Source organism: Nipponia nippon, unplaced genomic scaffold (assembly GCF_047370975.1).
Source record: "Nipponia nippon isolate SJK-2023a ecotype South Korea unplaced genomic scaffold, ASM4737097v1 scaffold_1, whole genome shotgun sequence".
Taxonomy (NCBI): domain Eukaryota; kingdom Metazoa; phylum Chordata; class Aves; order Pelecaniformes; family Threskiornithidae; genus Nipponia; species Nipponia nippon.
Genome location: NW_028262290.1, coordinates 120,728,399 through 120,751,706, shown reverse-complemented (window position 1 = coordinate 120,751,706; position 23,308 = coordinate 120,728,399). Strand labels below are relative to the sequence as shown.

Here is a 23,308-nt window from a genome sequence, read left to right as displayed (position 1 = left end):
GGTGGAAGCCAGAACCTTGTCACAGAGAAGGAAAGACTTGTAGAAAGAAAGTGTAAAATCTGATGTGCTCCTTAAAACAGCACATGGAGCTGCTGAGGGGGGTAACTCTGCATTTCCCAGCTGACTCTGCGTGAGGACAGCTGTGATGGAGACAAAGCATCAGGCAGGAGCCTACAGAGCCAACACAAACTGCACACCTCTAATGGATCTGTTCCCCTTGATACAAAGCCAAAACTTATCGTAGCCCTGAAATATCCCGATTTCCTGACTTGGGGAAGGCATGATGTAACTCTGGAGAGCTGGAGTGTGGACAGACCCAGACCGGGGCAGAAGCTATGCGCATGGCAGAGTGCCCCCAGCTGCAGCCACCACCTTGTGTGGGAGCTCCCCACCACAGCAGGGCAGCTTGCTGTCCCTGGACTGAGGCCCGTGTTAGCGGAGAGCTGCTATCTATCTGTCTAAACTGTTTAAGTTCACTCGACCTTCTGATGCAGGAAGAAATCCATCCAGCAGACCTGAGCAGGCAGTGGGTTTCAAGTAGCTGAACCTATGCTGGGACCGTCAGCTCTTCCACAAAAGCAGCTGTATCTGTAGCCAGAGACTAATTGTCACAGTGGCTTCCACCATACGCAAAGGTCTCTCAAGAGGCTGTGGGGCTTGTGTTGCCAGGACCGTGCACCAACACGAGGGAGTCAGTCCTGGCAGGCACTCCACCAGCCGCAGGAACGGCTTTATAGACAACACTGAGGGCTCTGGACACACCACAGGGCGTGTAATTGGCACGCTCCTACTCAATGCCTGGGAAGTGTCAAAAATACAAGGCAAGTGCTAAGTTAAAGCGCTTGCTCTTCCATGGGCTGGAAGATGTTCTTCAATCCACAGAGAGAGGCTTATGACAAAAGGTAATGACTGACAGCGTTCCTTCAACTAAATCAGGGTGAGAAGACGTCAAAGCAGCAATTAAAAGTGCAGCGTTTAAAGAAAAGAGACAAATGAGTTGAACAGAACCACCAATTTTCATTTCATCATTGTTACATGTCTCTTAATTAGAACAGATGTCTCCCTAATCTGTACAAAACAGAAGAGGACCTGGGAGGTCTGAGATACTGGCTCATCCTCAAATATTACCACCAATTCCCATCTTCTGACAGCAAATCCAGTGCCTCAGACTGTGCCGAACCAAACCACCCGGCAGTTCTGAGTCCTGTCCTGCAAAGCAGGGCATACTCTGCAGTGCCCAAAGCTCAGACGAAATAATTTTCTCTTTACACGTGCAAACACCGTGTTAATCCCACCATGCACCAACAGTGCCCAGGAAATGCAGGTTTCTCATTCCCTGTGCCACATGCATTGTAGCTACAAGTTAACCCCTCAAAATCCCCGTTTAGTTGATGTTGCTCACAGATAAAAGACTCCATCAGTCATCAGAGTTTGGTAAGCTCTTTAATGGCAAGCTCATGGTGGAACAACACTGCTGGATTTGATGCCTTTGTGGAGGAAGGAGGATGAGAAGAAAGGCAAGGCTCCACTGAAGGCTTACACCTTTTAAAGCGTTGAACAAAAGGGCAACATCTTTTTGCGATCCGTTTCACAGCTTTGTAGTCCCAAAGACAGAGAGATCTTCCAGCCAGAAAAATGGTGGAAAGCACACCAAAGACAGCCTTTGCACGGCAGGGCGCAACATGATTTCTGCTTGACATGTTGAGGTCTGACTGGTCCCTGCATTAGCAAAGGAAAACTTGACAACAACAACAAAAAATTGCATTGACTGGAATCCAGAGCTGATGTTTCCACCACCACCACCCCCGAAGATGAAAGCAGACATCCTTTACATGCAGTGTTACTGCAGATCTTTGCCTACATGAGCAACAGCATGTCGGTACAGAAAGGGAATTTCAAAGTTCAATGTATTTTACATGAAACCATTGAGCTTTACTGTAGTCAGCAGTAACTAGTTCAAAGAAGTTTTTTTCTGCAGACAAATGAACACCCTTTTGGTTAATCTGTATATTTGTTTACGACCAAGCACATACTGACAGTGCAGTGCTACGCGGCTCCGTAGAAACTGGGGTTTGCGATAATGCAGATGTGCCTTTAGGGACTGTCTTTCTTTAAAAAAAAAAAAATCGGCAATGAGAAAAACATCAAACATAGAACATGTAAATGATAATTTGGCTCACTGAACGGGTGATTGTGGGTAAGTGAAGAGCTTTCCTTCGTAGACCTGCCACAGACACCAGATACCAACAATGCAACTAAGTAAGTCTCAGAAGAAGTCCGATAAAATCCCGAGGTGACAGGGTCTGCCCTCAGAGTCTTTCCTATCAGAGGTCAGGACCAAATTTAAGGAACCTCTTTATTTTAGTATCTGCCTTGGAAGTGACGTCCCTGAGCCTTCAGCTCCGTGGTGACTCTGCAGGGCCCACCTCAAGCCCAGCCTGCTACAGGGTCTAAGAGCCGCTGCCCTGAGTCACTCCTGCCTGGCTGTCACACAAAGGCTTCCCAGCTGCAGCTGGCTGCAGAGACAGGCTGCCGGGGAGGTCCTGCCAGAATTAAACAGATAAAACAAAGCATTTCCCTCTGCTCAGTGATTTATGGAAAGGGGCATCCAGCTAGAGCCCCTGAAGGGATCCTTCCCAATTTCCCATGTCCTGTGGCCAGACCGAAACCAGCCAGCGCTGAGAAAGAGACCTGCAGGCTGGGCCAGGCTTCCCAGCAACTGGTGGCCATAGAGGTCTCATTTTCTGGATGCCCAGCCTGGAAAGCCTCAGTGGGTCATGATTTTCAGAGAGTGGATTATTTAGCTAGGCATCGCTCCTTGTGAAAAGATCTTGGGTTTGACACCTAAAATGACTGCTCTCTTCTGCATAACCCCTTTCCGGCATGGACCACTCAAGGGTCTTCAAGGCATAACACATCTCCCACGCCACCTCATCCCCCTGTGAGAAGGTGCTGCCTGTGCAGAAGGGACTCAGTAACACACACACACCGCCCTGAACTGTGCCTCTCGCTGATGCACCTGGCTGCAAGCTGCGGGAGAGAAGAGGTGTTTCTTTCCCCCTTCCTCTGCTTTCCCTATTCTGGGAGTGGGAATTTCTGAAAAGAACAGAGTGGGAAGGATGGACACGAGGGAAGGATGAACACAGGGTAAGGACGGACACAAGGCAAGGATGGATGAAGTGGTAACCTCGCCTCCTGCCGCAGCTAAAGCTGACTGAGTGAAATAGCCATGGACTTCAGTGAAAGATCAGGACACATGTTGAAAAAGGCTGGGAATCTGTTCTGTATGGCAGCTTTCCAGAGCAACATCCATAAAGTTATTGCAATCACTTTTACTGTCACAGTCTCATGTCCCACCTCGCAGAGGGGGAAAGGGCAGTTACCTACTAAGCAATGGAGTTGCAGAAACTCCTCCCCGCTGCCCCCAGCCACCATCTCACACAGCACACTTTACACGGGACACGGCGCCAAGACACGGCAGCTAGCGTGCAGGTCACTGATGCAGGAAAACTAACTCTGGCTATTCCCATCAAAAGTGGCATTCTTACAAGCATGCGACTTTCAAAGGCACAGCACTATGCACAGAGAGAAACTGCCTGGAAAACAGCTCAGAACAGGGCAGGAGGTGGAGCTGAAGCCTGGTAGGGTTCAGGTCATCGTGCTCAGGGGTGTGCTATTCCCCACGTTTCCGCGAGGAAACAGTCTGCCGATTTTTTCTCTCATGAGCAAGTCCTTTTAAGAGATGTTACTGTGCACCTTCCTGCTCCCTGACTGCTGCTCCTACCTACTCACACCATATCATAAATAATAATGTTGGGGAAGAGAGGAGAAGGCTTTTTAGTTTGCCTTTTCTCCACCCCTTCCTCTCTCAACCATCTCAATGCATTCATCAGGCAGGACACTAATGGAAAAACATGACCAAGCTCAAGGCCCCAGTAACATCCAGAGCAGCTTTTTTTATAAACTGCATAGGTTCAATAAGCAGATACTTGGCAGGATGGTTTGGGCTGTCTCAGAAATCCCAGCATCTCTCTGAAAGGGGCCTTTCTCACTCTTGCCCCTGCTACCCAAACCAGTTGTTACATTTCTGAAATCTGCTCTTCCCTCTGGCATCCCATGTATTTCTCATCCCCCAAGCAGCACTCTGCTCATTGCATTCATGCAACTCACATTCAGAAGCGCCAGCTCTGCAAGAGGCTCTGCTCTAGTATATTTATATTTAGCTAGAACATGAAATGCCTATGAAAGAAGGGCGAGGGAAAAGGGAGACTCTTCTGTGTCCTTTCACTAATGGTTTGCTTTGCAGATAGGCAATGATAATGCACACCTCTCTTCACCCGCAGATCTAAAAGCACTTCATACACTGGTGGGCAAATAATACTAATGGCCCCCTTTACAAAAGGCTTAAGGGGGAACTTTCAAAGGAGTTACCCTGCTCCCACTGAATTTCATGGAGGCCTGGATGCATAACCGGAGGCCTGCCTTGAATTCCTAGCCGCCGAGATCAACCCAAAGCTCAGGGCGAGGCAATGGCTGAGCTCTGAACCCACATCTTCTCACCGACTCCCCAGGCTTGCAAGCATTTGTGCACGTGTTCGCAAATCTTGTGTCTCAGTCTGGCAGCCTAGCCACTGGGTCATGCTACCCCTGGTTAATTACTGAATGGCTACTAACCTCAATATGTAGTGGGAGTGAGGGAAAAATAAAATACAAATAAAATACAAAAATACTTTGTAATACAACTAAACCAGTTCCGCATCTCTTGCATCGTTTGGTAAGTATGGAACAAGTAACACGGTAATACAGAAATGTATTTGGTCAAAGTAAGCAATATTTTTTGATAAAATACATTCTATATTAATGCTCATTCACATTTAATACACATGTAAATTAAATTTTCTATGTATAAAATTCCAGTTTATTCTCAGTGCTGCCTGGTCATGCTTCAGTTCAGCAGCAGGGATCAACACATTCGGCTCCCAGCAAAGTGAGGGGGGACAAGAGTGTTCAGCTCTCTGCAGGACCAAGCCTCACGCATCCCCTGGAGCGCCCGGTCCTGCAGGTCCTGTTTGAACAAAATCTCGCTGGCTTCAGTGGGAATTTTGCAGGGGTGAGCGCTGCAGAAGGGCCCCCCGGCTGTCCAGCACTTGCAGTCTGGTGTAGAAGTCACCCAAATGGCATATTGCATTCCGAAAAAAAAGTGAGTTAGTGAATACAGAAAATAATATATCTACATAATTTACAGCGTTATGTTTGCTTGCAGCCGTATTAATGCTCAACTGCTCATTAACAATTCAATCAATATGCAGGGAAAGGTAGCACAGTGCAGTACATATCACAACCTCCTGTATGCAATTACAAGCACTGGATCTTACAGTCTTTCCTCATTTAATGAATTCCTGCCCATCCTGCTGCCACCCAGAGCCAATTCTCCATTGAGCCTTGTGGAGTCAATCCTTCACAGCACTTAGGCTGGTTCAGATTGTGTCCACACCTCCGCCACAGGCCCCTAACACCGTGCAAGGGGTACAAGGCGCCTTCGGCTGTGCGTCCTCAGCTACCACCCGTGTCCACCCCTGCACCCTCCCCTCTGTTGTGCTGGCACTTGTCTGTGCAGTCATGCACTGAACCAGATGGTGGGACTGATCCAGCTGGAAAACTGCCTGTCCGTAAAAAGGCAGAGGGTTATTTTCCAGCCAGATCAACCCTGCAGCCCAGCTCACGATGCAGCCATGCCTGGGGCTTGTGCAGGTATGCGTGTGGCTGCGTGCATGTGCGTGTCGGTGCCAGCCGCCTGCACCTAAGCAAAACGGGTGCAAGTGGCTGGCAAACCTGAACGGCAGGGCTTTGCCTCCAGCTTGCGCTACTGTAAATTGTCTTGCATTACGTTACAGCAGAGGAAAGTCAGCCCCAAAAGATCTACTTGTATGAGCTGCAACCAAAGGATTGGATGCTGCAAAGAGAAAGGTTCCCCGAAGCAAGGTTCTGTTTAAGGTTATGGCATCTGTTTTAGCTGGAAAGGAAAGAAGAACTTAGGGACTTAAAGCAGGGATGGAAACCACTGGTCTTACACTTTATTTTAGTAAGCAAAAAGCCTATTGCTGCTGTACAGTGTTATACAATGAACTGCCACGGTTCTCACGTCACTAGTCCATAGAAAATGTGCTGCGACTACCATGTTTATGCCTGCATGCCGAAAGAATGTACAAAGTTGCATTAAGCTCTGTTTCCCTTCCACTTTTTTTTTATATTCTTAAACTCTGACTTTTACAGTGTTGCAGACACTTCTGTGCATACTCAGGTACCACACACCATCCCAGTTATGGAAGGTCTTTGCCCCAGATTGGAAAAATCAAGTGCTATGCATCTCTCAAGCCATCATCAGAAATGTAAACCACCAAGAAAACTTGCTCTCTTAAGTAACCTTGAAAAAAAAGTCTTTAAAAAAATCTACTGAAAAGGAGACATTGCTAACAACAGGGTTTTCAAAATGGTGCGAGTTGTTTCTAGGAGTTGTCCAAGCATTTTCTCTTCACTCACTTGTTTTTATAAAGCTAATTCTGTATAAAAGGGCTTTTGAAGCATGTGACCTTCATTTCATGATTTTTAAAAAATTGGAAAAAAGGAGTAAATTTAGAAACATTTTGCTTGATTGTGGAAAACAGCTGTATTACAACAGAATCCCCTTTGCTTCTTACATTTTCAGTACAAAAGGTAAGTAAATAAAGAGACCCTGCACCTTCGCAGTCTGGCACTCACCCGAGTCACTTAAATCTGTGCAAAATAGGTAGAAAATACGAGGGGTCATCTTCTCCTTTATACAAAGACCCCGCCAAACCCCTCTGGGGAGTAAGTCCCCAGGTAAGTAAAAGCTCACTAGTTTTTATATCAGCCAAAGTAGTAGTATTTTAGCTCCCTTCCAACAAGTTGTAAATGCCCAGACTAGCTCAAAGGCCCAGGGAGAGGAACAGGTCCAGCATAATATTAAGAGCCAGGTGGTGCTGGTTTATACCCTTATGGCTTCAAAGTTAAGTTGCACTTCAATTCACAATGCCGCGAGGTTTGAGTAATAATTTATCAGTGTATTAAAAACAGCAAAGCTTAAAGTTGGTTGTCATGCAGAAGTGGGATAGGCGATGGCTATTTTTCAATTGATTTGTACGAAAGCAGCATTTGGCTTTGGATCAAATGGTGTCAGAGTACCAGGGTTGGTTATAACGTGATACTAATTACTCCCAGTTATTAATCCAGCACTTGTAAACTCAGGTGTCAGTAAAACTACATTAACATGCCTGACACCAACACTCCCCTGGATTTCCTGCTTGCCATTATTTTCGTTAAGCCTTCATGGGCACTTCTGCAGTACCGACCACTATTAAACTAGTGTTTTTCAGGAGAAATCTCTCCAAGTTTGGTACTTTGTCAAAAACCATAGCTGTTGAACTAAAACAAAAAGCGCAGGTCACATTTGCTCTCTGCGCTGGTTTCCTCGGAAAGGTCACCGGTGAGGACTTGGCACTCTCACCACACGCTTCCTACATTCATGGTACTCTACATTCATGTCAATGAATGCTACTCTCAAACACAAATCGAAGAGACAAGTCAGCGACAAAACTACTTCTAGACTGATAACGGCAGAATGCTACCAAGACAACTCCATAGAAAACCCACTGAAGCAGGAGCAAAATTCAGGTCACTTCTTAGCAAAGCTCATCACAGATTATTATTATTAAATATTTTTTTTTTAAACCTTTTTGTAAAACTTTTATCCTGGGAGCCAGATATCCCCATGTGATGCGCTAATTCGAACAGACTAACGTGGGACCACCTGACCCCACCTGGTACCAAAGGCTTCCGAATATTTTAGCTTCTCAGAAAATCACTGCTGACTGACACCCATCTGTTGGTGATCGGCTTCTGGTTCCTCTTCTTCCACATCTGCATTATATTCTTCAAATGCATCATCATCGACATCTGGAAGCCCAAGTAACTACAAAGAAGAGAAAATACTGTGTAATAGTGAATTACCCGCTCGTGCAAGTTCACTGCAAATCTTCACACAATACCTAGGTGCCACTTCTTGAAAACCTCAAACCCTGGAATAATAGTACCGCATAACGATCTTGACTCTTTCTCTCCCTCCTGTGATAAAGATTTGAAAATGCATCCTCACACCAAATTAAGTGCTCAGAGACCGGAAGATAAATAAAACCAAAGCAAAGCACTTGCAAAAAGCTTCACGTTCTTCCCTGAGGTCGTATCACAAATTGAGTGTTTAGACTTGGCAGTGGTTTAACTTCAGAAAGAACTGTGACCATACTGTAGCAGTAGTTACCTTGGTTTAAGATTGTGTTCAGCAACCCTACAAAAGCCAAAGAAGCAAGCATCCCCATGCAGAACTGGCTAGTATGGGGTAGGCAAGGAGTTCCCCTAAAAACCTAAAGATCCCACCATGTTAAGTGCTTCTCTTTTACCCTTCATTCCATCACACCAGACGAAGCCTTGCACACTGGGTGAAGCCCTCGCAGTGAGAAATACTGTGTATTCAACTCAAAATTGTCTGACTCCTGTTAAGTTTCTGCAAATTAGACTTGGGCTTGTGAAGAATGGCCAGCCCATCTTCCTTGTACAATGCCTGCATGCCTCCACCTGATGGCTCCCATCACCGCAAAGGCACTTGTTCGCTACAGGAAAAGGAGCAAACAGTGACGTTTGAACTTTTCCCCTCTCCTCCAAAAGGTTGCCAAGCCAACAGAAGTCAGGAAGACAGATAAACCAAATAACAGTCAAAATAATGCATCTATTGTGGAAATCTCATATTAGATCCTACACTAGCAGCTATTAATATCCACAAAGCAAAATCACACGCCAGGCATTATTCAGAATACCATGTATTTAGCTTGCCAGGGCTGGAAGAGCAGCACAGATGCATGCAACACTCTGTTTGGAGAGTGACGCAGCTGTTAGCTCTCAAAAGAGGCAAAACCCAGAAAAAAAATCAGGAGGAGAGTGACACTCGCTACGTGGTAGCATGAAAATGAGAAGGCTGTGACGAGGCAGATTTTTAGTGACCTAAACTAATTTAGTCTGTGATCAACACTCAAAATTATTCGGTGGGTACAAAGACAATGCACAGAATTAGCCTCTGGGTCCAATAAAGCTTGTATTCCTCACTGCCACTGGGAGAAAAACAGCTTTTTAGTTGCAGCGTTTCTTCGGCAGGGAAATGGAAGGAGAATTTGCTGACTACCCCCCTCCTTCGCATTTTAAAAATACTTACAGAGAGACCCCAAGCTGAAAATGTTCTTGTTTTCTGAGCAGAACAAAAAGTAAATATTTGTATGCATACATATTTTTCAAATCAAATGCTTAACTGAACGTGAAACTACTGGGTTCATTTTCAGGATGCGGGGGTTTTGTTTCACGTTGAAGCCAAAATTAAAATACTCAGTTTTTAAAATGCAAAAGCAAGGTCTACAGACTTTCTTACCCACCAGTATTATTTTTGCTAAACTGATTCAGTGTATTCAAATTAAATGTGAGTGTTGTATTGCTCCATTTATATCACCCAGCAGAAAGAGCTTTGATCGCTTTTTTTTTGCCCAGCTCTGGTTAGAATTCCTCCTTGATTTGCAGGGAAATGAGCCACATGAGTCTTCATTTCATGGGATACTGTAAGCCCTTCTCGTGCAAAATTAGCACGGAAAACACAACATACACCACGAGAACCGCAAAGACGCACACAATCCCGAAGGATGGGGAGCACGTCCTGCTCTTCACACATCCCCTCTCCCTTTGCCCTCAGGAAACCCAGCTCTTCTCTCCCTCATGCAGTGTAAATCAGAGAGTGACGCCACTAACGTTAGCGGTTTTACAGAGCACAGGAAGGACGGGGATGGGATGGGATGGGATGGGATGGGATGGGATGGGATGATGGGACGGGACGTTCCTCCAAGAGAGGCGCAGTTTTGTTCTCTCATGGACATTTTAGGATCCTCCAAGGCATCGAGGACCTTGACCATGCAGGTCCTGCTTTTAGGGGTCGCATCTCCTCACTTTCCACAGGACTACAGTCCGTCACTGCTGTTAACCCCTTACTGCTCTCTGGACTGCAGTGACAAATCAGCCCACACCTTGACCCCAAGGAGGGAGGATCAGAGTCCAAAGTGCAGGGAGCTCTACAAACATTGGGTCAAAGCACAAGGAGGGTGTGTAAAAGATGAAGACAAAATAAGACGATGAAGGTGGCCTGAGTTGACCCTCGACTGACTCCCACCTCGTCTCCTTTCAAACACACTAGTTTCTGCTTCTAGTCCATATCTAATTCATATACTAAAGTATCAGCTATGCGGCAGACTTGAAAGGACTTTAATGGAGAACAAAAACAAGGAGGAAAGAGGTAAAACAGGAAAGGGTGTAGAAAAAAGAGAGCTGATCCATCAGCCAAACAGCCAAGGGGAACAAAACTGCCAGGTGGGGATGAGTGGGGAGAAAGAGGGCAGGAGGGTGGTGAGGAGGGTGGGAGGAGAACAACCAGCAGCAGCACCACCTGAACTACACCATTTATTCCTGCTGGCCAAACTACCCATCTGGAGGTAAAGGAGAGGTCACTGGGACGTGTAGGAATTCAATGAATGTGGGATAAATGGCTTTTACACAGCAGACTCCCCAGTTCAGATGTAGGCTTTTTAGGCTGAAGGTGAGCTCAATGCGGGAGCCCTGGAATTTGCTGCTAAATTGTACTATTCATGTTTTGGTTCTCTGCAAACTCTGCCAGTTGGTGTGATGTCCCTCAGGCATTTTTTATTTGTCTTTCTTTCTTAACTCTTTCAAAGTGCCCTGATTTTATACAAATAACCTACTAGTTTTTAAGTCACAAAAGCAGAGTGACATTGCCTCCTACCAAAAGCTGACATACAAGCACACTGAAAAATAAACCAAGTACATAGACCGCGTTTTAGCGGTCCATACAATGCTACACTAGAGATAACGTGGTTCTGTCGAATCCCGGTGTGAGGGGCTTAGTCTCCAGGCAGATGTGCTTACAAGCACCAGCATGGACACTTGTGGCACCAGAGAGACAAGGGCATCGGAGGAGCTGGGATAATCGGAGGGAAATAGTGGTATTTGAGCCCAGTGCTATCGGTACCGCTTCATGTACCTGCATGGTGTCTGGCACTTTTGGACGCTCCCTGAATTAAGTGGATATTAAGGCAAATCACAGAGTTTTGTGGAAATCGACCCAGGAAGGCAGTAATGGGCAGAGACAACATGCCCCCCCCCACCTTCAGTAAAGAAATAGCTTGACCTTGACTTCAGCAGAGTTTAGAGGTGCAGTTTAGCTGTTGCAGGTTAACTAACACTTTTTAAAAGCCTCATCTAAATAAACATCCTGCCCTGGCACTGTGTTTATGTCCATAAAACACAAGGGAGAGATGCCTGAGAGCAGCGAGGGCTGGTGAGCAGCCCCCAGACAGCCCTCATTGCCTCCTGCACGCAGGGAAGAGTGGTGAGCAGAGGGAAATCTCTCTCTCTCTCTTGAGAGGGATGATAACTGCTGGGCATCCCCACACTTACCGCCTCTGAAACACGGGGCCCAGCAGCGTGAGCAGCCAGTCCCTTCCCACGCCGCAACCCCAGGGTAAGCCTGCAGAGACACAGCTGGGCTGTTGTCATGAATGTGCAGAGCAGGGCTGAGATGAGTTACTGGGCAAAAATCAGTCTGGGAGCCTTTGGTTAAGGGAGGGCAGGTGCTCGTGCAGTGCATGCGGGCATGGAGAGCTGCAGATGCACCATCTCCTCCTCAACATTTCCCTTTGAAGGACCCCGACAAAGACTTTCAAAACGGTCTCATGATCTCGGATGTGTGGCTGGAAATATCGAAATGGAAAAGACTTTCAGAAGGCACTTACCAAGCACATGCTAAAACCCTGGCCCCTCCTCAGTGTCTCAGACTGAGTAGCCAAGACCATCAGACACCTCAGAAGAGCCCGGTCTGACCTTCAACACCAGTTTTCCCTAAACTGCCAGTTTTCACACTGAAATTTGCCAGACCTGTCTCTGACAGCAGATTTGGTTGGAAAAGTGGAGAAGAAATGTCTTGGAAATGCACTGTTACCTCCACGCTCACAGCAAGGTGGTTTCAGCAGCAACACAGGTCCAGCAGAGGAAGGATGGGGAAGAGCGCAAAGTAATGCCATGGAAATAATTTCCCCATACTGAAGAAAAGTGGTTTTGTTTTGGCAAAGGCCTAAGGGTGTAAAATAACTGTTTCCATACATCTCTTGTAACACCCTTCACTTTTTAAAATCTATCCTACCATGCATGTCCTATTTTTAATAATTACAATAAGGGGAAAATGTCAATACATTCCTTATTAGACTTGTCTACACACAACCATACCTTGAATGACAAAACTGGTTTTGTTACACTGATGCAAATCACTCAATACTAGGTCAAAGGAGAATCTGAGAAACTTAATCTTCATGGTACATCCAAGAGAAAATGAAGAGGTACTTGACTACAGTCTGCAAGAGGTCTCTGACAATTGAGGACACCATTCTTGAGTAGACAAAAGCATAATGAAATACAACAGTTAGGAGGCAAAACTAGAAAAATGCAGACTGTAAATAAAAGCTTTTCAAAGGAGCATAACTAATGATGAGAAAAAGAGCCTAGTAGTGTTGTATCCTTTAAGTCACCTGCAGACTTTACATCAAGACTGGGTGTCTTCAGAAAAGATACGCTCCAGCTCAACCACAATTTATGTGCTCAGTGGTAAGAATCATGGGGTGAAATGTGATGTATTAACGAAGGGCCCCGACTAAATGAGCATAATGGTTCCCCTCACTTTGAACCTTTTTATTCTGAAGAGTAGCTTAACTTGGTTTGACTGATGCCAATTTCTCAACAACTTAACCTATGCTGAAATAAATGTGGTTTAAATAAAATAAGTGATCTGTACCAGTTTAATTAAGTTTTTGTGAAGTCCTCTTTAGTTAAACCAATGGAAGCTTCTCCTCAAAGACACAGCTTTTCTGAGCAGGAGAAAACAGCTATGAAGATCCAAGAGCCGAATGCTGTTCTAGGAAACATATTTATATTTTTCTATGTTTTCACAATTACAAGCAGCTGTACTGATGGATCAGATTTCCAGTCCTTTCTAAGAAAAGTGTGCATCTGTTCTATTTATTTCCAGTCTCTCAAAGGATTCTTTAAAACGATGCTCTTTTATGTCGACCAGCTGCGGCGGTCCACGGCAAGGCAATGCAAGGGCGTAACACAGGGAGGGCCGGTGTTTTCATATCGTCACTCCAGGTCCTCCCTTTTGCTCTACATACTTGGGATACATTTTCAGTCTTCTCGATTAGTCAGCCAGAAAAAGAGAGGAGGGAAAAACATCTACATTTTCAGTTGAGTTTAAAAACGTCCATCGGTCAGCTTTCCCATGGACATCATGGGAGCATGGCTCTGGCAACCTCTGCTCTGCTTTGCACCAGCCCCTTACCCAGCCCAAGGCTCTCAAAAGGAGAGGCTGTGCAACGGGAGGATTTGGCAAAAATGAAGGACAACAACCAGCCTGTCACCTCACCCTCATGCAACCCAGGCTTTGACCAAAATCTTAGTGTTACACAAGGACAGAGAAAGCTGAGTAGCAGCAAACCAGAAAAAGACACACCCCCTCCCCCTAAAACCCAGCTTCTGCTCCAACCTCTTCTCAAGCAGTGACCAAACTGGCGTTCACAAATATCAAGTGGCAACCATCCAAACAGCAAAATCTGGACCACTTGGAGGAAAAAAAAAAAAAACCACCCTAAAATAAAACAAGCCACTCTGAGGAGAAACTGTATTTACAGCTTCTCAGAGGTTTACTCTCGCTACTCACATACTTGCAGAATTCCCCAATTCCAGTGCCAGGAAATAACTGCCACAAAGTCCCGCAGCGCTGACTCGCATCCCGTTCCTCGGAGTCAGCACCGCATCAGCAGGATGGGAGCCCCTGCACAGCTGGGGAGCTGGTGCCACCGGCTGCCACACCAGTTGGCCTCCCACCCCGCGTGGGAATCTCATCCTCTCAAACGCAGAGATGGAAATAAAAAGGCAGCTGGCTTCCAAGAAACAATTTCCAATTTCCTGACAGTAGCTTACGTGCTAACACCCCTGCACCCAGGCAGCTGACTGGAGATGTAAGTCGCTGCAGAAGAAAAACCACTTTGCTCCATCCAGTGCTATCCTATTAAAAGTCACAGGTAACTGTCAATGCTTAGAAGTAAAAAAGAGGCACTTACGGGTCTGAAGGATTTGAAGACTTTTTCCAATATTTCATGGAGTGTCTTTTTCCCACAGGAGGAGATGTAATCCTGTGCGAGCTGCAGAAAAGGCAAGCAGTCCTCACTTTCGCTCCACACGTGCTGAAAGCCAACAGCAACACAAGAAAGAAAAGGCATTAACAGGAATTCAGACCAGCCTTTCCACGTGATTTTATAAGGTGACATGTTGTAAACATCTGCCAAAGTACACCGGGCCTCCTGCAGTTCAGACCCGCACTGGGGATGGGCGCTACAGGCTGTTTCAGAAGCCACGCTTCTGAGGAGGAACCTTGATTTTATTAACACGATGCATCAGAAAGCAGGGAAATCCATCCAGAAGAGAAAACGCCTTATGACTGCACCAGCAATGAAAGGTACGCACACCTTGCGCATGCGCGTTTTATGAGTAAAGGTGTTTTCGTTTGACATCAGCCCTGCTCAGATCTGGAAGCCACGTTGGGTTTTCTCTTCTTCTGCATCATCCGCTGCAATGAAGCCCTCAGGAAGAGCTAAAGCATCTCTTCGTCTTCCTGGCGTTAGTGCAAGTGTGACGTGACCGTGACCCTGGAGATGGAACTCGATGTGTAATTCTCTTGACGACGCAGAAGAAAAGATGCAAAATATACCCACAGGTTAAACACAGAGCCAAGGAGAGACATTTGGGCACTCACAACATCCCGACACTTCATGCCTCCCTCCCTGTTTTGAGGTTTACTCCTCCTAGATCCGAATCTTCTCTTCCCAGGCAGGCACATTTAAACCCATTTGGGATATTCCTCTCGACTTGCTCTTGCTTCGGAGATGCCGGTTTCCAGCCTGGCTCTGTGAAGCCTCTCTCAAAATTGATGCTTATTCTGCTGCTATGGGCTTGTTTGAAACAGCGCTGGTGAGCGATGGTGGAAGCACTCAGGCAACAATGCTTCTTGCACACAAGGGCAGCAAGCAGCACAAACTAATGCATACTTTTAAAAGACCTTCTTTTTGAAGACTTTGTGCATGGGACTGTCTTAGGCAGTCTGCTTCACAGAGAAGCGTAATGCTGCAAAATTGGTTTGAGATTTTTATACCTCTATTTTTGCAGAGCAGCTCTTTTCCCCAAAGTGCCATGCAGCTTTTTACTGTGCTATAAACAGTAGGTTATGCTTAAACAAGGAAAGAGGAGGGTCTCTCTGAAGCTTAACTAACATTCAGGGAAAGAGTCAGAACGACAGATGTTTCAATCCCTAACATAAGGCTTGCATGTCGCCTTGCTGTTCAGTGGTGAATACCTGCCAGGGATGCAGTTTTACACTTACCGAACGAAAACACTACTTAACATCACCTAAGCTGCATCTTTAAGATGAAAACTGTAACTGCCTTGCTCTGAACCTCACTTGACCTACATTTTCTTTGCTGCTTGTTGCATTTTACAAGCATAAACATAGTGAAATGTTTTGTTATGCAAAGAGCCCTGCCTTACTGAGTAGGTTCTGCTCTTTCCATATAACCAGAGTCATCTCTTAACCAGCCTGGCAATAAAAATAAGTTCTTTACAGTCTTGCCAACTCTCAAAGGCACATACCACAAGTCTCATGATACTTCATGCCATCTTAGAGTCATGGGCCTTGTAGTCCTATAAATATACAACCAAATCTCAGCTTCTGTTTACAAAAAAAAAAAAAAAAAAAAAAGTCCACACTTTGTGACTTCTATGGCCTAAAAAGGCAGAAGGTACATGAAGTGAACTCAAATGAACCCTCTTTAAAATATCAAATGAACACTTTCAAATCACAACATTTTAAGAACAGCCTCAAGATTTTGGAGGTCTGGCCCACGATTTCTTAATACTTGGGGTTAGCAATAACCATTTGGTTACTTATAATCTTTGCGTCAAACTTAAGAGCTGGATGTTGCAGCTTGGCAGTTCATGGCTCGCGCTAAACTAGTTGTAATTGTTTATATGCATAAAACGATTATGACTGCTAACATCCTCATTCTTGTTTAAATTGTGGCTTCTTTTGACTACCAGAGCTATACACAGGAGCTTCCACATAAATGAAAATCAGGCCCTATAAATAATAGCTAGTTCGTTCCCCAGGGAAAGTTAACCCCATGTTGTCCTGTCATGTTTTTACAGTCTCTTTTCAAGCTGTACCACATTTTAGACTCTAGTGTGAATTTGTTAGCAGTAGCACAGAATAAGATGATCTAGCATGAGGGGAAAATCTAAGTCAGTAACTTGAGCACTGAGCCTTTGAAGAGACTTCTTTGCATAGCATCGTAAGGCAATAAGCAAGTAAGGCTTCCAACAATTTCCATGTCTGCAGAAGATTGAAAACTTTGGCTGTAGCAACAAACACGCTACATTAATCTCTCCTTAGTGCATGCATCTCTTTTGGAAATGGCTTGATTTCACCCTCCCCCCCAAGAAAAATCCTTAACTGTAACAAAGACCAGGGTTATAACACCTGTATATTCAGCTGCATCTGCAGTTCTCTGTGAATGTTCAGCTCTGCACTGAGGCAGTGCTGGAACCGAGTCTCACCACTGACTCACGTATCTCCAGAGGAACCTGCGAAAGGAATTTTGGCCTCTCAAAATAAAAACAAATGTAATTTGAGGATTCAGCTCTTGCTTAGAAAGTTAGAGCAGTCAGTGAGGCTGCACATACGGAGATGCTTTTCCTGGAAAAACCCTGATGCCTGACAACCTCTTTGCAGTGGGAGAAGTGGGCTGCTGGCAAACCAGTGGACCACAGTGCTTGGCCGTGGCTGCGCAATTAAAGAAAATATTAACCTCACCATCTGAGTATGTGTTTTCCAAGCTTGCCCAGTTTTGCTCAGGGTTGCTTTGTGTCGCTACAAAAGCACACAGCCACTGATTTCCACCTCAGCTGACCTACGATCATGGTTGAATTATTGAGTCCAGCATCTACACACAGCACATAGCTGAGGCAATTCACAGGGTTGCATCTGGAGGGGTTTGCTTTCCTCACGCCTTTACATCATTCAGTGTTGCTGGATGACAGAGTCACTTGCTGGACCACCTTTTTCTAACCAGCCCACCTGCTGAACGTGGCAGCAAAACTTTGTCTTTGTGGGGATAATTCGACTTCCAGAAAATATTCAGACTCACTGACTCTGTTCTAAGATATTTTACAGGAAATCTTGCATCAAGGTGGGATCATATTTTTATTTGCTTTATCAGTTACTTTGAATACCAGCAATAACACAGTGACAAAACAAATGACGGACTATAAGGAATAGCACCGCAACCCTCACCCTCATTGGTTGTGGCTATAGAAGTCAGATTAATTTTCTGAGAACACCACGAGCCTCAGGAGCTAAATTATACATAGTTCAGCTATCTAAAATGCTGATTCAGGGAGTTTTAGTGGCCAGGTGGTACTGAAAATGCCAATAGGCATCTAGATGGGTCTTCTGCATCCCTAGCATGTTAAAAACCTAGCCGAAAGATACCTTTACAGGAAATTAAAAATGTATGATTGCTGTGATCTGGAATCTCTGATTTTATACAAAATTCAGAGTTATTCTCCCCCGGATTGCATCTTGGCAACCTTTCCATGTTTTTTCTCCTCCTCCCTTTTAAGTTCATCATGCTCATCATTTCCTCCTTACAAGTGGGTTATCATGGCCTTCTCTGGCACCTCCTACATAGCTTTTTAAGCCGCATTATTATGAAATGAAGACATAAAGAAAGAGAACAAGAATACCAGGCACCAGATGCTTATTAAATGTGAGGCTCCTTTATAAGAGTCACGGGGTGCATTTTTGCTGTAAATTGTGCCACTGTGAATTCTGTTTATATTTACTCACTTTCACACTCCATTGTGTTACTGGAGCCATGCAACAAGGCTCAAGTGCAAATGAGAATCAGTCCCCTGGCTTGTATTAAGTCTCCTTAAAATAAACTTCAGCCTGTAATTGCACGTAGAAAGGAAACTTATCTTCTGGAACATAAAAAAAGAAAATTACTGCAAAAAAAACAAGATAGCCAAGCTGGGAGCAGAAATAAAGTACTACAGTGCACTAAGAGCAGAAAACACGATCCTGGTGAATCAGCTCATTAGTGGCTCTTAATCGCATTAAAGAGACACCATCAACAGGAAAAGAATTAAGAATGACACCTATCTGCCTGTCTTAAAAGTATTATTACTGCAAAAAGTGCCTCAAGTAATAACACCAAAAAAAGACAGAAGAAAACACCGCTTCTAGTTTTCCACTGTTTACATTCTGCATTTGACAGGAGTTGGCCTTTCTGCTCAGTTTTACTACTGGCGGCTGTGGGTGGGCAGTCCTTCCCACAGCAACCCTGGAATGAAAATATTCGCCAAAGAAAAAGGGAAAATGTGGCTGCAAACTCACAAAAATTGGCCAGTGTTAGAAGCATGGGAATAGGGTCTGAAACTGCTTAAGATTTTTTTTTAAAGTTGACTAGATTATGTCTTGAAAGAGTTTGCTCAATTATTGAGCGGCGTATAAAGAAACAATATACGTCTAAGAAAAATAATGACCTTCCTTTGCAGTTTACGGTATCGTTAGTAACCAATCACAGCTTTAGCCTAGTCCTGCACTGAATGCATACGTGTCCCTGCATAAGAGTCCAGCAGGCATGGCCCTTTCTGGGCACAGGCATCTCTGGAAGGGAATGAGCGCTGGGGTTTGACAACTCCTAGGTGCTGGGAAGATGGGTGTGCAGGGCTAGACCCACTGTGGACCGGGAGAATCCATACCCAGAGATGCTCCACTGCCATGGCCGGGACTGCGGCTGAAGGTCTCTTGTATCCCTGGACAGATGCATAACTAAACTCCAGATAACTTCTTTCATAATTCAGCACGACCATCTGCCCGACACAGTGAATAAATGTCCTGCTCGCTGAGATTTGTGGTCTGGGAGAAGTCACTTCACTGCTCTTTGTTTCCATGAACCCATCTGTCAAATGGGTTCATGCTGCACTTACCTGTTGGAAAGGGAATTAATGAACATTTGTCAAGCAGGTGAAGGGATGAAAGTTGCTCCGGCAAGGGAAGGACCTACAACATTCCTACAATAATGGTCTCTGCTAGGAGCTGTTGTTTAAAAAAATAAAATAAAATCCTTCCATTGCAGCTAACTGGAGCTTTGGAGGTTACAAACCCCGTGGCGCGGTGCCGCTTTTCGGTAACTCTTCTTGCACTTCTGCTCGCCACCGGGAGGGCTGGGGGGGAGGGGAACACCACCACCCCCATCCCAAAGCCACGGGTTGTTTTGCCGGTGCCATTTCTGCACAAACTTGCCGCTGAACTCGGCGAGGGGCGGGGAGGGGAGGGGAGGCGGCGGCGCCAAGCCGGCACCTGCCCGGGTCCCCCAGCCCCGGCGGGCCCGGGGGAGCGGCGGGGGGGGGGGGGGGGCGCGGCCCTCCTGTCATCCTGACTCCATTTTATTCCTCCTGCCCATTCTCCATTTGCCGTGACAGCCCTGCCAGTCCGCCCGTCCCTGCGCCGTGCCCCGGCCCCCCGGGAGGACGGAGGGGGCCGCGGGGGGAGCAGCGGCTGCAGCCCCCGCGGGGCGCAGGAGGAGCGGGGGGGGGGGGGGGGGGGGGGGGGTGTCGCACCCCTGCTTTCCCCCCGGAGCCCGCAGCCTCCCCGGGCCGGGGTGATGGGGAAGGCGGGGGGGGGGGGGGGGGGGGGGTGTCCCTGCCCGCAGCCCTGCCCGCGGGGCCGCCCCCCACCGGCAGCGGACTCCATTTTGCAGATTGTGGTGCGCGCTGGGGAGGGTCCCCCCGGCCCCCCGCCCTCGCCCCGGCCCCCCCGCCCCCCATCCCCCCACCCCTCCGGGACACGGCCCCGTCCTCCGCCGCCCCCCCCCCCCCCCCCCCCCCGGCGCTCCCCCTCGGGTGCTCCCCCAAGCACCAGGGACGTGCACGGAGGGAGAGGCGGGGGGATGTCCCAAAGCGGTGCAAGGGGCTGCCCGCCCGTGCATGCAGACGCACGGATACCCACGCACGCCCGTGACCGCACCACCCCACCCCCCGCCCCCAGCTCCGGTCCCCTCCCGGGGCACTCACGAAATTGTCGCCGCAGGCGGCCTCCGGGCAGAGCACGTAGAAGGAGACGCCGGGCTCGGCGTAGAAGTCCATGCGCCGCTCCGTCTCCTCGGCGGCGATGAGCTGGAAGGGCGTGCGGGCGCACCACCGCTCCGCCGCCTCCGCCAGCGCCTCGAAAGCCATCGCCGCCGCCGCCGCCTCCTCCGCCGCCGCCGCGATCCGCGCCCGCCCGCGCCGCCCCGCGCGCACCGCCCCGCGCCCGCCCCGCGCGCCGCCCCCCCGCCGCGCGCGCGCCTCCCCGCGCCTCGCGCCCCGCGCCGGGTTCCCGGCTCCGGGCCCCGCGGCGGGTGGAGGCGGGGAGGGAAAGGGGCGTCAGGGCTGGGGCAGCCGCCGGCCCGGGGCGGGATCTGCCGCGGGCAAGGGACTTGACGCCTTCTGGCGACTTGGGGGGGGAAAAAGCTCGCCCGGGGACCGGTCGCCAGCAGCGTGCTTGGCTTTGCTTCTCTCTTTCCAGAACCCATCCAGAATTCCGTCTTCTGCTGACGAGAAAGCCCGCCTAGCCATGGCCTTTTACGCTGAACAAACCGGTACCCCTTGCGCCAAGTTTCTTGCCCAAATGAGAGACGTTGGGCTGTCTACACGCAGACGGATTCACCCCGTGACGTTGGAAAGCTTTACGTTTTCTGTCAACGACGCTGGGGACCGATGGATTTGCAGTTAGGTTCATATTACCTCTTCCTAGCACATCCCAAGTGGTTATCTATATGTCTAGCAAGGCATATGAGATACGGGAGCTGATCTGCATTTATGAAGGGCCTTAGATTTGCATCGGTGTCTGCTGCGCCACAAAGGAAAACAAATCCCCACAGACCTGAGTGGGTTTTTGGCTGGAAGCCCGGGATCTCGTGGAGGTGAGCAGGTAGCACAGAGCCCATACGTGGCAGCGGGAAGAAGAGTTTGCACGGACAAAGGCAACACCGGCTTCCAAATAATGCCCAGCGGCTGTTACGTGTCTCCGGAGCAGTGTTTAGCTGCACTTCCACCACGATTATTACCAAATGCCCAGCCGATGGGGTCTGTATTACACGTCATACACTCCCATCATACATATTAGTTGGCGCATAAATCATTCAAGCACTGATGAAGTAACCGACGAGGTCACGAGCTGAGAAGGGGATGAGGCTGAGTGGGGCAACGCCAGCAAGGCTGCGGCAAGGAGGCACCCGCCCTGCCTCCGCCTGGCCCGGGGCATGCTCCGAGCACCCATGCTGCTGCGCTCGGCCCCGCCATCATCGGCTCCTGCCCCCCAGCTTCGCCCAGCTGCGGGCACGGGTGCAGCGCAGCTTGGTACTATCGACGCCACAGAGAAAAACCTCCACTGGCGTTGCAGCCGGGCACTGAGGTATCAGGAAATACCAGCAGCATGAGTGCTCACGCAACTGTAACTCAGCCCCTCTGTGCATGTGTGATGCGATTGCCTGCTGGTTTTTCCACCAAAAGATGTTTCATTTATTCCATGTGGATATTCTGGATATCGTTCTTGTTCCTGGGGTGCTATTAAAGTGGCAAGTGCTGAGCACCCCTCACTGCACTTGGAGCTGTGCTCTGACTGAGCAAAGCATGATAAAAATGACAAATGTTCCAAAACTCCTTGCCCAGGTGCCTCAAATCCCAGAACCCCGGGGTGCTCTTGCAGGTACTTAACCCTGGTCCCACCGCACCGCACCTCCCTTCGCCAGGGGAAGATGAGGCTGGTAACATCAGTCTCCTACCTACCGCCCAGGCCTGGGGGAGGTGGGTGCAGTAATACCTGCAAAGCAATCATCACTGGTGGTAGGGGAGCTCCACGGGGGCACCCGTGGAAGATCAGTGGTTTTGCAGGCAGCCTGGGGTGGGAGTGGTGAGTCCTGAACAGCTAGAAAGAAAATCCTAAACCACTTGTCGTTTCCCGAAGGAGGCAGGGGTCGTGCAGAAACCCAGATGTGACCACAGGCTGTCGGGGCTCGGGGGGCTGGCGAGGCTGTGAGTCCTGTGCAGAGGCTTTGCAACTTCAGCACTCTTTCAGTGTTGGGTGTTTGGTGGGTTTTTTTTTTCCCCCCAAATGTATTTACATAATTAGCATGACAATAGGACATGGAAAAATACAGCCCTTTCTCCTAAAAGGTGACATTGTTGCCTTGCCTGCAACCAGTGGGCAGGGTGCCACTACCCGGGCAGACATCTCCCCTGCCACAGCACTCAGCTGCCAAGGTCAACCCTAATCCCGATCTTTGGACTTCCCCAAGATCCGACCTTGTTTTCCATCCTCCCCAAAGACAGTGTTGGTGTTGGGTAAGGACGTGGTGGTGGGAGCGAAGCCTTGGTCTTCCCTCTCACCAGCGGGGCCATGCGTGGGGTTTGGCACCCAGGTTTGGGGCCGCCCCGGCTGGCAGCGCCCTGGCCCGTAGCAGCAAGGGGAGGTCAAGGGTGCATTGCAAGCAGCCACAATTTCAAATAAACGAGGTCTCGGTGTTAACACCTATGATTTATGTGCATTTTCAAAGCCCCATGTGAACGTCTTTTTAGTCCTTAAAATGTCGCTTTGAAGTATGTGCTGTTCGTTATCTCCCTTCTGTGGGGTAGGGAAGCTGACAGGTTTTGAATGAGATTTTAAATATCTTATTGCAGCACGCGCTGCAAAATCCTTTGTCACGTCTGACAGCATAGCCATTCAAACCAGACAGCCGTGCTTATTTGTTTATTTACATGTGACCAAGTCTCTTTGCCTTTACACCTGTACCCCAAAAGCAGATTATAAAAATAAGGACGTTGATTTTGGCAATGATAGAAAGCAACCATTGATAGAAAGCGCTGCTTGCAGAGCAAGCCGGGCTCGGTGGCCCTGGCCATCGTGCCGATGCCAGGGGAGAAGGGATGGCAACACGGACGTGAGGCAGATGCAGTGCCCGTGACACGCTTCTGTCTCTCTGCACGT

The 23,308-nt window shown here is 48.0% G+C and overlaps 1 protein-coding gene across 2 annotated transcripts; it reads right to left on the bottom strand.

The window, feature by feature from the left end:
- Nucleotides 1-1,424: 1,424 nt before the first annotated feature.
- On the bottom strand, nt 1,425-20,566 carry MTURN (maturin, neural progenitor differentiation regulator homolog). 2 transcript variants are annotated; one of them, XM_087770234.1, is made up of 4 exons: nt 20,356-20,566; nt 14,289-14,411; nt 7,839-7,990; nt 1,425-5,154 (listed from the first exon to the last, which is right to left on the bottom strand). In XM_087770234.1, exons 1-3 carry the CDS (start codon nt 20,515-20,517, stop codon nt 7,880-7,882), a joined length of 396 nt encoding a protein of 131 aa, XP_087626360.1. In that variant the 5' UTR covers nt 20,518-20,566; the 3' UTR covers nt 1,425-5,154; nt 7,839-7,879. The 2 variants fall into 2 exon arrangements, with proteins under 2 accessions (XP_087626360.1, XP_087626358.1); XM_087770232.1 differs by having other exon boundaries at nt 1,425-7,990.
- Between the last annotated feature and the right edge of the window lie 2,742 nt (nt 20,567-23,308).